We start from the raw sequence: 20,237 nt of genomic DNA, 5'->3' as shown, positions 1-20,237 counted from the left end.
CAAAAATATGTCTAACAAATATTCGTTATTTGTGTATCTACTAATACAACGACACCATTGTTGTTTCTGTTGTTTCTGCTGTTTCTACAGTAGTCCTACTTCTCTGTTTCTCATATATTCAACCAGAGCCGGGCTATCTTGCGGTAGTGATATCAGTCCTACCTCTCTGTTACCTATTAAGAACACCACATCTGGGTTACTCAGCTGCACCTCATTAAACCTAGAGTCGGCTGGAACTTGCCTATTTAATACGGCACCTCAGTTTCAGTGCCTTGTACTTGGTGCGGACACGCTCGGAACCCCCTGCCACAGCCGTTTCTACATCTGTGAAGGGAAGAATATTGCTAATAATACTGAGCACAAACAGTTCTATTATCAGCCCTTTTGTATAATTCTGAAGGGTCTTTGTCGCAAAACCCTCTTTTAGCCCGCTAGCGTGATTTGTTTCCCTTTAAGAGCAATACACGCTCACAACAGTATTAGCATTACTGCCGGGTCTGTGCTCTCTACCCGGTATAATGTCCCGGGCTAATGTTCAAACCCTGCACCAATATATTAACTCTGTCACCGTTAGTTACCCCTTAAAGTATCAGCCGGTCATGCGCTCGAGCACTGCTAGATTCTACACACAATATGTGTGACTGCTTTTTTTCCAATTGATGTTCCTCAGGGGCTTGTTATCATTGTCAGATAACTTTATGAAAATAAGCTTAAATAGCACATGGGGTTTAGGCCTGCTATACAACCTTGCTACCAATTTATATTCTTTCATGTACCCTGATTAAAAACTCCTTTTAACCAACATCGATAGCAATAACCTAGTGCCTCATATTAAATTCTAGAATGTATAAACATGTTCCCTCAATACATCTTTCAGGTGGAGAAAAATCCCCAAATAAATATCTGGCTTCTGAACATAAAGACATATATGCCCAGGTAAACCAAGCATTCTATGCATACTGCTTCTTATAAAATGATTAACAGCGATCATATACAGTTTGTAAAATTAGCTTTTGAAACTCATTTATGCAGAACCATGTGAAGAAACCAATACACAATGCCTAATTGCTAAAAGATACGCTGTTATCCAGACTTCAATCAACTCTCGGATTTTCCTAAAATATCGGCTAGTCTTTTTATTCAGGTAATCCCTTCTGATGCTTAGGCTATCTCTGCAGGTTTATCTCTAGCTAATAAATATAAATAAAATAAAATATATCACCGTAACAAGCTTGACCATTTTTTCTAGATATCACCTCACCTGTGGCTATAAGATCATTTCCGAAACTCTCTCCGTGAATAATATTTGAATCCATTTGCCCAGAAATAGGTATTCTCTCACAGTCTTATTTCTACTCTTAATTTTTTTCTCGCTAATCTTATCATCTTTGGCACTTATACTTTATTCTCGGTTGTCTTTAGCACTACTATCATTTTCAATTTGTCATTACTAAGACCTCACCGGGTGTTTCTCTGCTCCACTATATAGGTTAGCTTAGCGCTAATATCACCTTTCCTTTCACATTTACTATGTCTTTAGAAAGGTCTCATTAGACCCTATACTATAGCAGTCTTTTAGCTCTGATACTTGATAACAGATTGATCTAATAGACAATCGCATTAATAGGATGCTATGTTGAAAAATGTCTAGTTTAAAAACTTTTCAGTAATATGTAAATTAACGTAAAGAGTATAAATGTTCATAGATGTTTTCTCTTACTTTTCAGAATGGGAAAAAATGCACTGCCCCTTCTTTTTAACTTCTGTATATTTGTCTATAGTATATGTCAGTTTTTTGTCTATTTATCTTGGCCCTGAAGAAGGTGATTCAACCATCTATCATCACCGAAACGTACGTAGGCCGTACACTCTAAAAAGACCTGGACAATGTACTGCTGAATGGTCAATAATGTACAGATCAATGACTAACTGGTGGAACCCCTAATTTAATGTATCGACAGTGAGCCACCAGATACACTTTTGGGTTATAATTTCTTTATGTAAAGTCCTGTTTTCATGTTTCTATCTATTTTTATAGAGAATAGGGTAGGCAGATGTATGTAAGGTATGTGTGAGAGTATGTATGTTAGCAAGGTATGAGATATTGTTAGGGGCACATTGCTTTAACAGGCGTCAAAATAAAAGGAGAAACCCTTTTTCTGAAAAGGGAGGGGTTAAGTATTGTGAAAACAAAAATAAGGATTCCCTTTTCATGTGTTTAAAAAAAAGAGACTTAAATCTCTAGGGGGTTCAAACCAAGGACACAGGGTGAGCCATACGTTGTATCTAAGGTTGCATAAAGATTGACAAATTTACAATTAATTGCAACTTGCCTTTGTTACTATGATCTTAATAACCAATGCATCAAAAAAGGATGAGGATGTATACACCGAATGGGATTTTGCTTGCAAAAATATTTTTATTTTTATTATCTGTTCAGACCAAATTTGATTATTAAAAATTATCACATTTATTCATAAAATACATTAAAAATTCTTGATACAACAATTTATCACACAAAATATGTCGACGCGGCGTTTCGGTGATTTGAGTCGTCACCTTCTTCAGGACAATATTTGATTTAAAATCACTCTGAATTTAAAAACAAAAACAAAATATTGCAATTACTTCAACAGTGTCATGGTAGTTGTTTAAAGGACAGAACTTGACATTAGTCATCTAATTGCACTTTAGTCTCCCCATTTTGGTCTGTATTTGACATCATATTTTCAAATAAGTACATCCTGATCGATTCTTCGGTTTTCAACGCTTTTATACAGTTAATCAAACTAAAATAGTCAAAAGAGTTAAAAAACAGTTAAAAAAAGGAAGAAATCTTTTCTAAAACAAGCTTTATTCTAACAGGCCTATACCGTATTTGTAAATCCCGCAACCTTATTGTGGTCACACCCGTTCTTGACATCCCCTTGAACCATTTTTGTGCTGATGGGGGTTGAGTTATTTATTTTACACCTCCCTCTCTTGTTTGCCTCATCGCTTAGCGATTGATCATGTTGGGTTTTCTTGTTATTGTACCCCTTTTGGCCAATTAAACTTCTGTTTCACTACAGAATATACTGGGCACCATACATACCTAAAATGAGCTGTAGGTTGGTCGCTTTAACCAATGGGCGATTCTCAACTGGTACGATAGTATCTTGATTTCGATAAGTTACAAAAGAGGGCGTCATCAGATCACCTCGCGCTGTATATTTACATTTCCTGGTCATTTATATTTCTCATAATTTACCTTTGTTTTACGGATGTTCCTCTTAATAGGAGTAAGTTTTTGTAATTTCCGTCCACTACCGAGCCCTCTGGGTCAGATATAAATATTCCTACGGGGAAAGTGCAGTCATTTAATAGCGTCTACCCCATTCATTCTATTAAAAAAAAAATGTTGCTGACTGGTTTCTTATTACTATATCACTTAGGTTGTTTATCTAGTTTTTGCTGATATTTAAAACTATTAGATACCTGGATTTCATTTTAAATGAATCCTGAGAAGGACGGTCGTTCCTTTCTTTGCCTACTTTAATTTAGGGTTTTTGTTTCTATTAGGGGGAAAAAAAAGAGTTTCATTATAATTACTGGTTCATTACTCTCTCTGTTGTGCATCTTGACTTGTTCTATGCTGCTCTTACCTGAGACAGTGTCTTTTAGGTACCCGCTCTTTATTATTTGGCGGCGGTTTTTCATTAAAGGCAGTGATTCCTATTGAATCTAGGATAAAGGGGAAATGGTACATGTTGTTACCCTCTATACCGCTGTTGAGCAGTACTTCGAGTAATTAGGATTTCTAAAGTTCCGGTTTTGGCTAGAGTCTAGTTTGTACTTACTTATAGGATGTCTTCTTAGCGTCGTACGGGCGTTTCCATGGACCGTCCTTCCGGGCTGTAGTGACCATGCTAAACTCCGTTTAGGACTTTTATATACCTCTTAATTACTCTATTGATGTTCTAGTGGTTTCACCTGTGGCTTAAACGACATGTTGCTCTCTTACTTCTGAAACCGTGGCGGCCATCTTAACATCACTGAAATGGGATCTGCATCCCATTAGACACAATTTTTATTTGTGCCTCGTTCTCTATATTACACACTAATAGCCTATGTTCGACAATACTGATCGTGTTTGTTATCTTAATCCGATCTGTGTCGTTTATGTTGGTATTTTGTACAAAACCAGACACATTACGTCACATGATTTCGGATGTGTTCCGGCGGCCATCTCGCTTCGCGCGGAGGATTCGTTTTTATCACATTATTGGAGCGGCCATCTTGTAAGTGCTAGATTTACATTTGAGTTTTCTACTTATCGTGCTCATTGCTCACTCCGCTTGTTCTTTCATTTATCCTTTTCGGTCTTGTCTGTACCTCACTATAAACGTTGTCAATTTTCTCGAGTTGTTTTGTTCTTTTTTTATTTGGCGGCCATGTTGGAGTAACTCGGCTCGCCGCTGGGGCATCCCGTTTTACTCCATGTAAAACCAGCAAAAGGTCAGGAATTGCCCAAAACTAATTAGAGTCAAAAATATCCCCCGCATACATATTAAACTGAAACGGGATGCCCCAGCGGCGAGCCGAGTTACTCCAACATGGCCGCCAAATAAAAAAGGTTACACAACCGGGTTAAAACTCGAGATCGTTTGCTGTTAAAAGAACGAAACAACTCGAGAAAATTGACAACGTTTATAGTGAGGTACAGACAAGACCGAAAAGGATCAATTAAAGAACAAGTGGAGTGAGCAATGAGCACGATAAATAGAAACTCAAATGTAAATCTATGTAAATCTAGCACTTACAAGATGGCCGCTCCAATAATGTCATAAAAACTAATCCTCCGCGTGAAGCGAGATGGCCGCCGGAACACATCCGAAATCATGTAACGTAATGTGTCCGGTTTTGTACAAAATACCAACATAAACGACACAGATCGGATTAAGATAACAAACACGATCAGTATTGTCGAACATAGGCTATTAGTGTGTAATATAGAGAACGAGGCACAAATAAAAATTGTGTCTAATGGGATGCAGATCCCATTTCAGTGATGTTAAGATGGCCGCCACGGTTTCAGAAGTAAGAGAGCGACATGTCGTTTAAGCCACAGGTGAAACCACTAGAACATCAATAGAGTAATTAAGAGGTATATAAAAGTCCTAAACGGAGTTTAGCATGGTCACTACAGCCCGGAAGGACGGTCCATGGAAACGCCCGTAAGACGCTAAGAAGACATCCTATAAGTAAGTACAAACTAGACTCTAGCCAAAACCGGAACTTTAGAAATCCTAATTTCTCGAAGTACTGCTCAACAGCGGTATAGAGGGTAACAGCATGTACCATTTCCCCTTTATCCTAGATTCAATAGGAATCACTGCCTTTAATGAAAAACCGCCGCCAAATAATAAAGAGCGGGTACCTAAAAGACACTGTCTCAGGTAAGAGCAGCATAGAACAAGTCAAGATGCTCAACAGAGAGAGCAATGAACCAGTAATTATAATGAAACCCTTTTTTTTTTTTCCCTAATAGAAGCAAAAACCCTAAATTAAAGTGGGCAAAGAAAGGAACGACCGTCCTTCTCAGGATTCATTTAAAATGAAATCCAGGTATCTAATAGTTTTAAATATCAGCAAAAACTAGATAAACAACCTAAGTGATATAGTAATAAGAAACCAGTCAGCAAAAAACATGTTTTTAATAGGATGAATGGGGTAGACGCTATTAAATGACTGCACTTTCCCCGTAGGAATATTTATATCTGACCCAGAGGGCTCGGTAGTGGACGGAAATTACAAAAACTTACTCCTATTAAGAGGAACATCTGTAAAACAAAGGTAAATTATGAGAAATATAAATGACCAGGAAATGTAAATATACAGCGCGAGGTGATCTGATGACGCCCTCTTTTGTAACTTATAGAAATCAAGATACTATCGTACCAGTTGAGAATCGCCCATTGATTAAAGCGACCAACCTACAGCTCATTTTAGGTATGTATGGTGCCCAGTATATTCTGTAGTGAAACAGAAGTTTAATTGGCCAAAAGGGGTACAATAACAAGAAAACCCAACATGATCAATCGCTAAGCGATGAGGCAAACAAGAGAGGGAGGTGTAAAATAAATAACTCAACCCCCATCAGCACAAAAATGGTTCAAGGGGATGTCAAGAACGGGTGTGACCACAATAAGGTTGCGGGATTTACAAATACGGTATAGGCCTGTTAGAATAAAGCTTGTTTTAGAAAAGATTTCTTCCTTTTTTTAACTGTTTTTTAACTCTTTTGACTATTTTAGTTTGATTAACTATATAAAAGCGTTGAAAACCAAATAATCGATGAGGATGTACTTATTTGAAAATATGATGTCAAATACAGACAAAAATGGGGAGACTAAAGTGCAATTAGATGACTAATGTCAAGTTCTGTTCTGTAAACAACTACCATGACACTGTTGAAGTAATTGCAATATTTTGTTTTTATTTTTAAATTCAGAGTGATTTTAAATCAAATATTGTCCTGAAGAAGGTGACGACTCAAATCACCGAAACGCCGCGTCGACATATTTTGTGTGATAAATTGTTGTATCAAGAATTTTTAATGTATTTTATGAATAAATGTGATAATTTTTAATACTCAAATTTGGTATGAACAGATAATAAAAATAAAAATATTTTTGCAAGCAAAATCCCATTTGGTGTATACATCCTCATCCTTTTTTGATGCATTGGTTTTTAAGATCATAGTAACAAAGGCAAGTTGTAATTAATTGTAAATTTGTAAATCTTTATGCAACCTTAGATACAACGTATGGCTCACCTTGTGTCCTTGGTTTAAACCCCCTAGAGATTTAAGTCTCTCTTTTTTAAACACATGAAAAGGGAATCCTTATTTTTGTTTTCACATTGCTTTAACTGCACTTTCTGAAACCTACAAAATTCATAGTGAATGTCTATCAATTCTTGATTGTGTTGTTATGATATAAAATAAAATGTATGTATGTATAAATATCTAAAAAGCAAAACCCAAAAAAAGACAAAATAAAATAATGTTTCTGTAATAATTACAAGTCTATGTTTCTGTGTATTGCATCCTTCTTTATGAAAATGTTTTTGGATAAATCCTTATGACAAAAGCAATATAGGTCTCATTAGAGGTACTTCTTATGCCTAGTTCATTTCTGTCTCCCCACTCTGGACCTAAAACTAATTGGGAGAACTCTTCTTTCTATTTATACATTCATATCATATCTGACTCAAATTATATACCAAAAGTCTGTACACGATAGAAAACTCAATGATTTTTCCTGTAAACAGGTGCAATTGACTTTGCAAACCAAGGAATGAGGACTCTAATATATGAAAATGTGTAAATCTAGAAAGGCTGACTCCAATAATGAAGTGCAAATTAAATCACAATCTTTGCTTTCTAATGTTTATCCAGAGTACGTCTCTAAAAACAAGTACCTTGACAACTCTCAATGAAGTTGCAATTAATTCCAATCTCCTGGCCGAAGGATTCCAGCTGCAGCAAATAAATAACACAACTGTCTATCAAGGAATGCTCTGAACATCATGGAATTCATACTCATTGAATCTAATATGGCACCACAATTGCAACTTTTAAGAAAGTCCCGTGCACTATGGGACATGTAATTTGTCCTGATTCCACTTAATTCTTTCACATAGTGCAGGCATTGTAGCCACAAAGCCTCACACCAAGTGGCATCTCCACGTTGGGTGTACCGCTGACCTTCTCTGCAGTGGAAGACTGGAACACTATTTAAGTTCGGAGGAACACATCAGAATGCCTAAATAGTATACAGAGGTCAGGGCAGGCCATGGATCCTGACAACCATTCTCCAAAACCTGCTTAGAAGAAAATTGACTTCTGAGAATATAAACAATTTCTCATTGCTAACTAAACAGTTTTGCATCTTCTTATAATTTATTATACAACTTTTCATACCTCCTTGCAATTTCTTGTACACCACAAATTAATACATTTTAGGTCCAACAAAATGTCACTTAGGATCCAAAACAAAATAAAATTCCTTAAGTCAACGGAAAATCATCAGTTTCTGACTCAAAAAAAGTTCCATTCAATAGCCTATTTCAAGGTCTCATCTGTCCAGATATGTTACAGTTGCAGAAACTTCAATCTTAAATTCATCTGTAACACATGCTCATCACAAACGTATAATAAAAGGATATATTCTTGTCATCAATATATTAGAGTGTAGCAAACACCACAGGGAACTTCAGATACATAAACAGAAGCGTGATGGCCGATTTGCATTAATAAGTATGGATTAAAGGAATAAGGCAAAGTGCCTGTCTTTGATTTTCATAGACATAAATAGTGTGCCATGTAACTGAAAGCAAGCTGCTGCGGACTTTCAACATGGTGTCACGTGTGTGCTTCAGTTCTCTCTTTTAAATTCTTACTCCAGTTCAGATGTCACAGCTTATATTCTCTTATACCCTGCGTTATTCCCTCTTTAAACCTACCAAGCCTTCTTTGGGATTAAAATGAGCAAGTACTTCTCAATCATTTTTCTACTGCAATTTATACATACGAGAATTGTTATTGCAAATCATTCATTATTAACCCAGTGACAATCAGAAATGTATAGCACAATTCAGTTATGGAAAGTAGAACTTTAGTTCAGGCCAATTACCTTCAGAACACTCTCCAATCCAGCCTTTCGTTAAAAGTGAAACAACTAAGGGTCAAAAATAGCTTAATGTCGAGGGGGTTTCCAAATAAGGAAAAACTGAAAAGTAATTTGTGGAAATGTTTGAATCAATCACTTGTAATTTTTCTTGGCTGCATTCCAGTCTATTGTTGTTTTGCCAACTGTACCACTAGAGATATGGAACAATCTTATTCAAGTCAGTGTTGGCCGCATTACAATATGAACTGTCCGTCACAAGCTGGTATGTCATGCTTCCTCTGAATGGGAACAAAAGCAACTAGAATGGGTTCTGTCTTGCTGGGCTTTACCAGTGATGTGCAGCTTAAGGCTTATGGCAGATAGCATGGAAACCACACCTGGGCATACCCATCGCACTTAGGGCGTCTCACTGAGAAAACAAAAAGTTGATGGGTGGAATGTCTGAATTAATCTCAGCCACTAGTAACTACTCTAGGCCACATGTCAGTTCATTATTTTTTTGTTGACTGCGCCTCAACAGCCAGGGGCCAATCTTTTGCTTATCACCTTTGGTTCTGTTATAAAGTAATAAAAGCAACCCTGGATTGGTTTCAGCCTAGGTGGGCCTTATCAGTGTGGTGCAGCTCGAGCTTTATGGCACACAGCACAGGAGCAATGTCTGGGCACCTGTGACACTTAAGGCATCTCACTAAGAAAAACAGAAAGGTGATGAGTGGAAAGCTTGAATTAATTTCCTATTTCCAAAGTCACCCTGTCAGCCACCGTTAAACCATTATCCAAACTTTAGCGATTGCTCGTCTTTTGATACATGTGTATCGAAAACTCAGAAGTTGTCCCTATCATTTACCAACAGGCTTACAGCTAAATAAAATAGAGATGAGCCAAACATTGATCCCACTGCATCTAGGCATATTCCCACAAGGGAGCTTTGCCAATCCTTTTCATAGTAAAATAATTCATGATGGCATCCCACATGAAGTTCAGTCAGCAGCAAGACCAGGCATACAGACGTCCCAGACGTAATATGAGGACTCAGGCGTTACACCCATCAATGGAGTACATTAACTAGTTTCCAAAGTCACCCAGTAAGCCACTGTATGTTCCTTCCCCAACAATTATTTGCAGACTCTAGGGCCTATAAACTTGTCAGGCTATAAGTGCATACTTCATAAACCATTAACCAAACTCCCACACATTTGATCTTTCAGTTATCACAATCTCCTGTGTTCCTATTGCTTAGAAGCTCTATACATTGTTAATATACCTATAGGAAATAAGCCTTAATGGTGTTGTAATTCCTTTTGCTTTACAGGCTGTGTTATATCAATGAGAATAGTCATCTGTAAAACCTGAGAAAGGGAAAAGGGTAAGGCCTGGGGAGCATTTCTGATTCACTAGGATGCTTTCTTCAGCTAATATTTTACCCAAGCATGCCCAGTCTAGAAAATCCTATTAACAACTTAATGGGACTGGGGCAGCAGGGAGATCATGGAACACAGAAATGTTGTGCTCGTAGCCCATGCCTTTGACCATTGAAGGTGATTAATGTGTTCCTTAAGTACTGTCGATTAACCTATAACAAATTATTTACTTAGGATCAATAGTGTGGGAATTGTTATTAACGAGCTTAAAGGTGCCGAAGGAGTTTAAAGAAAATTTTACAAGATTGCTGCTTTTAATTCAAGTCTCATCCAATAATCTTTGTTAATTTTTCTCCAGGCGCCGAAACACTGTTCAAGGTGACAGTGGTTGTCCCTGACAGGATAATAGAAATAGACAGGAAAACGTATTTAGTGGCTCTGTTAAAACATTTTCTAAACATTAGAGATTACTTGCCCAATGAGTCATATGTATTCAGAACCCAGAAGTTGTTCCTATCATTTACCAACATATTTATACCTAATAAACACAGATATGAGCCATATTTTGTGACCACAGTATCTAGGCACATCACCACATGGAAGACTTGACAGTCCCTATCATGATCAACGAATCCATGAGGCAGTCCCATATGAAGAAGGTCAGTCACCGGTAAGCCCTAGCATACAGAAGTCCCAGAAGAAATTTGGGGACTCTGGCATTACACTTGTCAATGTAAAATTGATCAACTCCTACATTTACTTTACCTGAAACTGCAAGTGGAATTGCTTCTGTTAATGTGGATATCGATGTGTTTACAGATAAAAATTAACTGTTGTTCTTATTGATAAAATTACCCATTCCAAACGCCACATCTACCTCGACCCACAAGGATGTAGTCAGGCAGACCCTACGACGTAGATCTGGGATTACTGATTGATGGGTCACTGGTGGGATGGTTCAATGCTGGCAGGCGAAACTCTTGTTCAATTCCACAGATAGGTACAGTGACAGTACAATGGTCAAGGGAGATAGCCTCAATAAATTCCAGATTGGGGGAGGGGGTACACGTGCTCCTAAAACACCATAAAGTAAGATGCCCCATGAGTTAGCAACACATTGCCAATCAGGGCTTAGCACACGTAGTGTTCACACGCTCCCCATGTCAGACATCTGGACACATTCATAACTGGCCAAACTGTGTCCAGGCAGGTCAAGACCCACCTGTAGTAACCATTGACCATTAATTTATGACTCTTAAGGCAGCAACCAACATTCATCACCATATATGGTACACCGGAAACCTTTATTGCTTGTTGTAATATTCTATATAAAGAGAGCACAAACTCGATGTAAATTTAGACAGTCCTCAGATCTAGTGTCTGTAACTGTTCACCCGACCTAACTGTTTAATTAAACAAACTGTTCCTGTTTTGCCAAACGCCTCTTGTCCACCAGGTTCCAACATTTCCAATGGAACCCGGTGGACAATATATAAAGAGGTGCAATGTATTTGAAAACTGGCAGGCACATAGTTAAAAAAACACGCAAATAAGTGGACCAAACCTCACATTGTTCATAGCATATAGAACAATTGTTGTTATTGACAGAGTGGAAGGGAGACGAGTGATAAAAATAGAAACTTAAAGAAAATACGGACACAGGATTCCTGTTGGTTCTGCCCGTTTGCCAGCCTATGTGAAAAAGAATATAGAGAAGAAAGTAGAAAAGTGTCAGGATTCAGCCTCCCTAGCTGAAAAGGCGAAGGGAAGTGAGAAGAAAACAAGTAGCTTGGAGCTGGGAAAGCACCTTGACAAGCAGCTGGATAGAAAATAAGTTCTCTTCTGTTAGTTTTAGGTAGAAGAATGTATCATTTTAATTCACTGGAAACATTGTGAAAAGTGATAAACTTTGTGACTTCATGATTTGGCAAAGTTTGCCCCTTTGTTAAAATATTGCTGCAGGCAACATGTCTTTCACATAAGGTTTGTGTGATTTTCTCTGGAAAAATATTTCTTTGCACGAGAAACCTTTGCTCAAAAAAGCTATCTGCGGGTGGGGTCTTCACTCAGAGCACCTATCTTTTGTGGCATTTGCACAGTCATGAATTCGGTCAAATGAAAAAAAAAGAAAATCCTACATTTTGCATAAGCTTTATGTATCTAAAGAATGAAGTTGGAGTAAATGAGAGGACGCTCGTCTTTCGACAGACTGACACAGTTATAAATAGTAGAGATAGTAGAGTGAAATACAAGAAAGAGAGACACATTTTAGAACTATCTATTAAAATATGAGCAATTTAATCTAAAACTGCTTCTAAAGAGCTTAGGACTTCAAGGCATATAATGCTGAATAGGGTTCCCAGGACACAGAAAAGATGCTTCTGTTTCTGTGAGATCAGATAGTCCTGCGTTTTTTGTGGCATTAGCAGCCTACCCCATTACTGTCAGTTTAGAAATGGCTAAAGGGATTATAGTAAATCTGTGCAAAGTTGTGAAGCTTGATGGTTGCCATTTTAAACATTTTCTTCAAAAAGTTTGCCGGCCTCAATAAGCACAAAGCTGGCGAAAAGTATTTACGAAATGGGGTAAAAGGGCTACCTGGTGGGGCAAGAACATTTCTACGTCCTGCAGTGCTGCTAGCATGCACTCTGCATCTGCAAGCTTACCCTGTCCCAATGATCCACGGCTCCCTTATTGCATGATACCGGAAGTTCCAAAGCCAGAGTTCCAAGTGGGGAAGGATATGGGCCATCACATGGAAGCCTCCACGTTTCTCTCCTCTTACTCAAGGCTGTCAGCCCTAAATGACAATTGTGGGAACAATATTCTCTACAGTGCGATGACCAACTCTATGGAATACACAGCAAGGGTACGCAAAACTTCCCCTCATCCTTCTTAGTGAGGGGAGAAATTGTATACGTTGTGTGATGAAACAACTGCGCACCCCCAGATGAAATATTGAAAATTAGCTACTAGTCAAATAATAGAGGTGAGGAAAAGTAGCGAGAAAAAAGCAGATCCCCGAGGGATACCCAACCAGAGGAGAAGAGAGGTCGTAGATACTGTCCTAAGGACATAACAAATAACAGGGTAGGAAAAAAGCGAAGGCAGGACCTCATGTATAAAGACAGAAAAGGATATTAGGAAGAGTCTTAGAAGACTGTATCAATTGCAGTTCCTCGATCAAGGTGAACTGGGAGAGGTCATAGCGCACAAGAATAGTTCTTATAGCGTGAGATGGGCAACACGATTAACGCAGAGAGCAGAAAGGTAGACGTTAAACACATACGTGTAGGTTGGAGGGATGAACAACTAATGGGATGGGTGTCCTAGAGAGAGGATGTCTCCAGCAAGGCCTTTGCTGAACTGCGGCTCAGGAAAGCACCCATGTCCTTGATTACAGAATACAGTGAGTTGAGGAGGGAGGAGTGGATATATTCTAGTGATCAGAGAAGCAGGAAGCACATCCGTAGGCACTGCAGTGGAGTGAGCGAGTGAAGACTAGATTCAAGTACAAACACAATTAAATGATAGGTGAGGAAAGGGCAAATGAAACCTGCGAGGAGTCTAAGAAAGTGTAGAGAAAACTTATCAGGAGCAGGTCAACAATAAAGACTACTTTTCTCAGAAGCAATTATTGTGTGAAGTAAGCATTTTGTACATTAGAGAGAGAGTACACTTCAGAAGAAAAGAAAGTAAACTAAAGCAGTGAAACGGAAAGAAATCTATCTGTCAAAGACTATAAACACCTGAGACATATTCAAGTATGCATTTAAGAGTCCCCTCTTTCGACTGACAAGCATTAGCATTTAGTTGAGTAGCAAAACCAGTTTAGACCATAAGCCAGTGAAATATTGAAGTCACATTCTAAAGATGCCTTTTGCCATCCTGAGTATTAGATACAGCAAGAAAATGTATATATCTACATTTGGACTAAGTGCATACCTGTGGTTGGCATTCCAGATCACCATTGCTATCTGAAAGCATCTTTCCTCTCTCATCGTAGTAAATGAAGCCCGCTTGGCAGATACAAGAGCCATCCGATTCCTGGAAGACTCGGTTTGCAGCATGACATTTACAGCTAGCTGCGCCTTTAAGGAAGGGATAAAAAGCACAGATTGTTTACAGTTTGAATGGGGCCGCATGATCATATGAACTGCAAAAAGAAACTTTTGCTGTAACATAGGGCCTTGGTTAGAATCTGGCGGACAGGGTACTATGCCAGAAACGTGGTGTTGTGCACTATCTGCCAAACTCGTAGTCGACGCTGCTCTACGTAGATAGAACATTCGGGGTCTCTGCTGGCAGAAACCTTTGGCCGACCGCAGGGTCGGACTGGGAACCAAAACCGACACTGGCAAAGTGCTCGTCCGCCCGGCGGGGGTGCCGCCGAGCTCTTTGCCAGGGCCGGTTTTCTGCCGATTTTGTTACAGGGACGATTTTGCAGCTATGATGCAAAAACGTCCCTTTAACAAAAACGGCCCCCAGGGGCCCAAAACCAGACCCCACCCGTGCGGCGCACCGGGGGATTGCCGAGTGCCCGCTATGGCCAGTCCGGCCATGGCCGACGGCCAGACTGACAGTTGAGGGTATGACAAATTACCTCACACCAGGGCCGGCTTTAGCACTGGTGGCGCCTGTGCGACAATGTTTGTTGGTGTCCCCCAGTGACCATCCCCGCCACAGAGTCCATCACTATCACCAGTTAACAGTGCCCCTCAAATCTCCATAACCAGTCTTTCAGATTCATTTAGTTTTATAGCGCCACTCATATCAGCGTGAGGTATCAGAGCACTTTACATCAGACACACATTTAACCTTGACTGCTGGAGCTATTCCCCTGCTGTGCTGGGGGGCGGGGGGCGCGCACAGCGCCCCCATGCTTATGACGAGCTCAGCTCGTCATGAGCCACAGTGCTCCGGTGCTCATGACGAGCTCAGCTCGTCACGACCACGCCCGTTTAATGGAACGTTCAGCACAGCAGAGGAATTAGCCCAGTGTGCGAGCGTTCCACGGGCCATGACGAGCTCAGCTCATCATGAGCACCGGAGCACCGTGGCTCATGACGAGCTGGGCTCGTCATGAGCATGGGAGGGGTTAACAGAGACAATCACACATGTAAATCAGTGTATAGGAAACGTTACATAAGACAGAGGATTACAAGATGTAGGAGTCACATGTCATCCATACTGGTAGGCAGAATCGTTTGCGTCCTTGGTCTGGAAAAGCACAAATTCAGAACTTGCAACATAACACTAATTCTTAGGGGTTCTCTTTAGTACTAATAAATTCATTTCTACTCAAATGAACCATTTTTGCAAGATTGGGTTAAGGAAAGACCCAGCAAGAAAACATGTAGGTCTAATACAAACCTTGCAGTTCATTGTTCTATATGAGGATTTTAACTTATAAACTGCAAATGACGAAAAGATCTCTCTGACAACAGCTGAAATCCATTGAGCTATTAACATTATATACACTTTGTGATCTGCATGGCACGCGTTTTTAGCAGCAGACATAACCCTCTGAGCTAAATTAGGAGGAGTCAAACTTCCCCAAGACAAAAATCCGTCTCTCTCCAGGAAGAACATTAATCACCGGAGTAATCTTGAAATTTTTATTGGTGTCTGAAAATTGCTGGGGGCAAGGAACGAGGCAGCAGGTGGTTTTCAAGCCATCATATATTTGCAAAGAGGGCGCCCCCACCCCAAGTCAACGCCCAGTGCGGGGGCACTGATTGCACAGCCCTAGAGCCGGCCCTGCCTCAGACGGTCAATACTATTTAGAGCAGACACGTAAATATTTACTGGAAAGCAAATAAATGACCCAAACACAATGGGAGCAAGCCAGTGCCTAATTTTAGCCAGTGTTTGCAGATGGGCACTAATTTCTTTACTTTTACCCAGAACAGCAGAATGGAAAATATACTAAGGAGAAAGAATGAGGAAGGGAAAAACGTGACAACATGAGTGAGCTAAAGGGGCGGGTGCGTTTGGTGGGAGATTAAAGAGGCATGATGTGGAATCAAGAGTCCAAAGCCTTGGTATTCAGCAGGCCGACATTAAACACCGCTGACCAGAGGATTCTGAGCAAAACTGCAGATCCCAGCACTTTTTTTTTGCAAATTAAGCACTGAGCAAACTCCCATTTTTGGCATAGTCATTGTTTTCGTTTTTCAATAACAAGCTCCCCCTTTGGGAGTTTGTTTTAAAAAACACAATAGACTCTGATGTGATGGTGCAGTGAACATGGCATCGCGCCTGTGCATCAAAGCTCCAGAGACTTCAGCGGAGTTACCATTGTGGTTGCCTTGCTGAAGGCTCACGAGTTCTGCTTGCCTGGTGCAGATATCTAAATATGGCAATTGGAACCCACAAAATATTAAATAAGGACCATATACTCCAAAATGTGGTCTCACCAAGATTCGACAATACGTAAATATCTTCCTACAAAAAAATGAAACGTATTTAATTCCTAAATACATTGAAACTCACCTCCCATGTACTTCAGTACAGGGTTATTTTATTTCTCTGGTACCTGTTCTGGCATATACAATTTGGGGGCCAGTAGTTAGTAGTAGGTTTCGGTCCAGGCTAAAATGTTACATGGAGGAATAAATTGTACCTGTGATTGCATTTATATAGCAGTTACTGCCCCTGACGAGGCATTGAAGCGATTTACGACATATAGCACGCTACTCCGGAACCCAAGGTTTGTGGTTAATCCAGTAGTTAAATGTTGGTTGATCAAGTGCTCTCAAGAAAAACTATTGCATGCATTAAGGTATGGTCGAGATTTTGATAGTTTGACTTTGGGAGTATAGATTTGCAAATTATGCTTTTCCAATATAGACTTACCAATGTGGGAGGCTTTTGATTTAGGAGTATCTAAAAATAGTTTGAACTTTGCACTTCTGACAATGTCCTAATGCAATGAGAAACACTACTTGCAAGGAGATATAGCAACTACAGAGAAACCCCCGTCAACTTAAAATGGGTAGAAATGTGGCTCTGAGAGTGTTTTGCCTGAATGTTGACAACCCCTGAATACTTAGTCAAACTACAAATATATCAAATGCATATGGAAATATATTAATTTTATTATTATGTTCTCCTTATATTTTTGACTCAATATTTTGGTGAAACTACTTGTGAACATTGCATAGAGAAGAGGAAACAGTGGTTTAATGCCATGTCCATTGGCATTTCTTCTGCCCCTATTCTCACGAAATGTCTGCCCTGTATGGCTGAGAAGGTTGTTGCTGGCGAACCATGAGGTCTCTAGAGTTACCTCTGAAATTGTTCTACTGTCAATAGAATTGGTGTCTCATACTAAGTTCTTCAAAGTCGCATTGTCCTTATCCCCAAAAAAGATGTCCCAAGAAGATGGCATATTAATCAATACCACCATAATACCTATGTAAAACTGATGGAGCTCATCCTACCATGGAGTCTAATAATGACACTGTTTTACGTAGCACAGGCTAAGGATCCATGGCTGATCCTAGGCCTGGGTGAAGAATGTGATTGCCTGTGTCTTGTCCATTCTGGGCCCTTTGTTTGAAAGCAGCATGCATGGGCAAATCTTTGTGCATCATGTCCCACAGTGAGTGATAGTAGTGTCCCAAGAGGCATATGGTACTGAATGACCACAATGAAAGACTGCTCAAGGAACAATTTTTTACCAACAGCATCAATTAGGGGAGAGGATGTGGCATAATAGTCACAGCTGCTGACTACAAAGCTGCTGGGAACAAGGTTTGAGTCTCGGCGTCACCATCAACATCCTGTGATTCTGGGCATATCACTTAATCTCACCGTGCCTACAATTCAGCTCCTTGAGACACTCCAGGTGATTTGTTGTGCTTTAGAAATCCTGAATTATTATTCTTAATTATTTATAACCCCCGTCCAGTGGAGTGGGAGGAAAAGATTTAGGACCTGACCTAAATGTTCGGAGGATGGGTTACTCCAACACAAATGTGACAGATATCCCGTCCACCGTATTAAAAGTGCATTATGCCCTATGGCTCATGTAATACAGCGGACGAGATATCCATCCTATTTGTGACAGAGTAACCCATCCATCAAACTCTAAATCACACTCTTGGTATTGACCTTACAAGTGGATGCTTGCACCACAAGTCTCTATGGAGAAGGGTGCTGCATCAGCAACTAACTACGTGTTAGTCTGTAGTGACTTGAAGAAAGACGATTCAGTGCTTAAGCAGAGAATGGTTTGAGAGGGTCAGCCAAAACCCCATAAATTGATAAGAAATGTTTCGAAGTGGAAGGGATACACTGCAAAATCTCCATCAGGTGATTAGCCTTAGGGCCTGATTTAGATCTCGGCGGACTGATTACTGCATCACAATGGTGACGGATATCACGACTACCAACATATGAATCCCATTATATCCTATGGGATTTATTTAGGTGTATGGGATATCTGTCACCTTTATGACGGAGAAACCTGTCTGCCAAGATTGAAATAAGACACTAAGGGGTCCATTAGGATCACGGGCGGGCCGCCACCGCACGCATGGCGGTGGCGATCCGCCCATGATTCTAACCCGCCCGCCACCCAATTCCCCCCCGCCATATTACTGCGGCGGGGGGACCGCGGCAGACGGAAAGACCGCTGGTTGCCGCCACGGAAATGCATGCAGTGTTAGACATTGGGGGCCTCTTGCGGGCCCCCAGGGACTCTGGGGGGTGGGGGGTGAACATGGGGGGTTACCTATGGTACTACCCAGCAGTTCCATGCACAACAAGGCAGGCACCGCGTGGTGCCTGCCATGTTGTGCATGGAAGTGCACGACATGCCTTCCTGGCATTGTGGTGGGTGTTGCTGAGTGCACCACCCGGCACAATGACAGGAATGCTGGATGCGCCTGCACTGTGGCGGGCGCATCCTAATTGCCCCCACGGGACCCCCTCCCTTATGGCGGGCAGTCCCGTTTACCGATAGGGTGGCGGGCGGCAAAGTCCGCCCGTCATCCTAATGGGGCCCTAAGTAATTCAGTGGGGGTAGCAGGCCCAAAGGTTCTGTTTCCCTCCAGACCACAATCAATACAAATGACCCACTTTCTTCCATTGGTGACGCCAAAGGCAAGTCAGGACAAAGTCAGGGAAAGTATGTGAGACACTAGCATTTTGTCCGTCAAAGTGCAAATCAGCCTCCGCGTAATATAAGATCGAGAGAGCAAGAGAGAACATTGTCAAGCTCTTCCTCGCCATAATCATCAGGCTGGACTGGCTAAAGGTACATTCTGACTGAAAGCTTGCCTCCATCCTTTACAAATGGCGCTGCACGGGTACAAGGACCATTGGGGTGTTGTTCTCTACTTATACCTACAATTAGTTAAGGTTTAACATCACACATGGCAAACTCTAGCTCAGTCAGGGAAAAAGAGCTGAAAATGGATCTAGAACTTGTACCACTAATGGAAGAGTACCTAGAAAGATCTACATCAGATGGCACAGCAGTAGAGTGATGGCTCTGTGCCAGAGAAATAGAGGCAGAGACCAGTGTCAAAGGAGGAGTGGGTGCCTTTGATGTCCACAACGTGAGACCATGGATTACTTCAAACACTTCTTCCGCACACTAGGGGGCTGATTGATATGGCGGCGGACGCTATCGCACACATGACCTCTTGAAAGGCTGTCGGCTGTTCCGACATAGACATTGTGATGCGACCACGACCACGGCGGTTGCAATGCTTATACTTTGCACTGTTGTGGGTGCTGCTGGCTGCAGCATCCGCATAAATACAAAATAGGGACACATAACATATCCCTGCACTACGTGACAAGTACCATGCGGTGTTTGTAACTAAGACAACATACTTCAAAGAGAACTCAAATGTCTTTTAAAAATAAAAGCTTGTCCTGCAGAATAAGGCAAGGCCACCAAAACACAGCATCAACACTTTGCTTTGACTATTTGTATAAACATTGGTGTGATTAACTGTTTTTAAAAAAAAATACTTGAATGGGGTTTTGATAATAAGTGAAATGTTTATTAAGAGTTATTCATGTACAGAGACCAACAGGTAAAAGTCAGTGTATGAATATTGTTCTTTTTAAATAACAAGTGTAAATAGGAGGAATGACAAAGGAGGCCTTCTGTTTTTGTTTTACATCTTAATATAAGATTGACCGATGAAACTTGTTTATGAAATACTTATTTAGAATATTG

General features: G+C 40.4%; 1 protein-coding gene across 1 annotated transcript in view; it reads right to left on the bottom strand.

Annotated features, from left to right (window-relative positions):
* Positions 1-20,237, bottom strand: part of LOC147732424 (uncharacterized) — a 2,559,122-nt gene that overhangs the window by 670,450 nt on the left and 1,868,435 nt on the right. The window contains exon 82 of the mRNA XM_086954262.1: positions 13,982-14,127. Coding sequence (XP_086810388.1) covers positions 13,982-14,127 — 146 coding nt within the window. The remainder of the gene's footprint in view (positions 1-13,981; positions 14,128-20,237) is intronic.

This window comes from Lissotriton vulgaris, chromosome 2_1 (genome assembly GCF_964263255.1).
Source record: "Lissotriton vulgaris chromosome 2_1, aLisVul1.2, whole genome shotgun sequence".
Lineage (NCBI taxonomy): Eukaryota > Metazoa > Chordata > Amphibia > Caudata > Salamandridae > Lissotriton > Lissotriton vulgaris.
The sequence above is the reverse complement of the archived record's forward strand: the minus strand, read 5'-3'. Positions and strand labels throughout refer to the sequence as shown.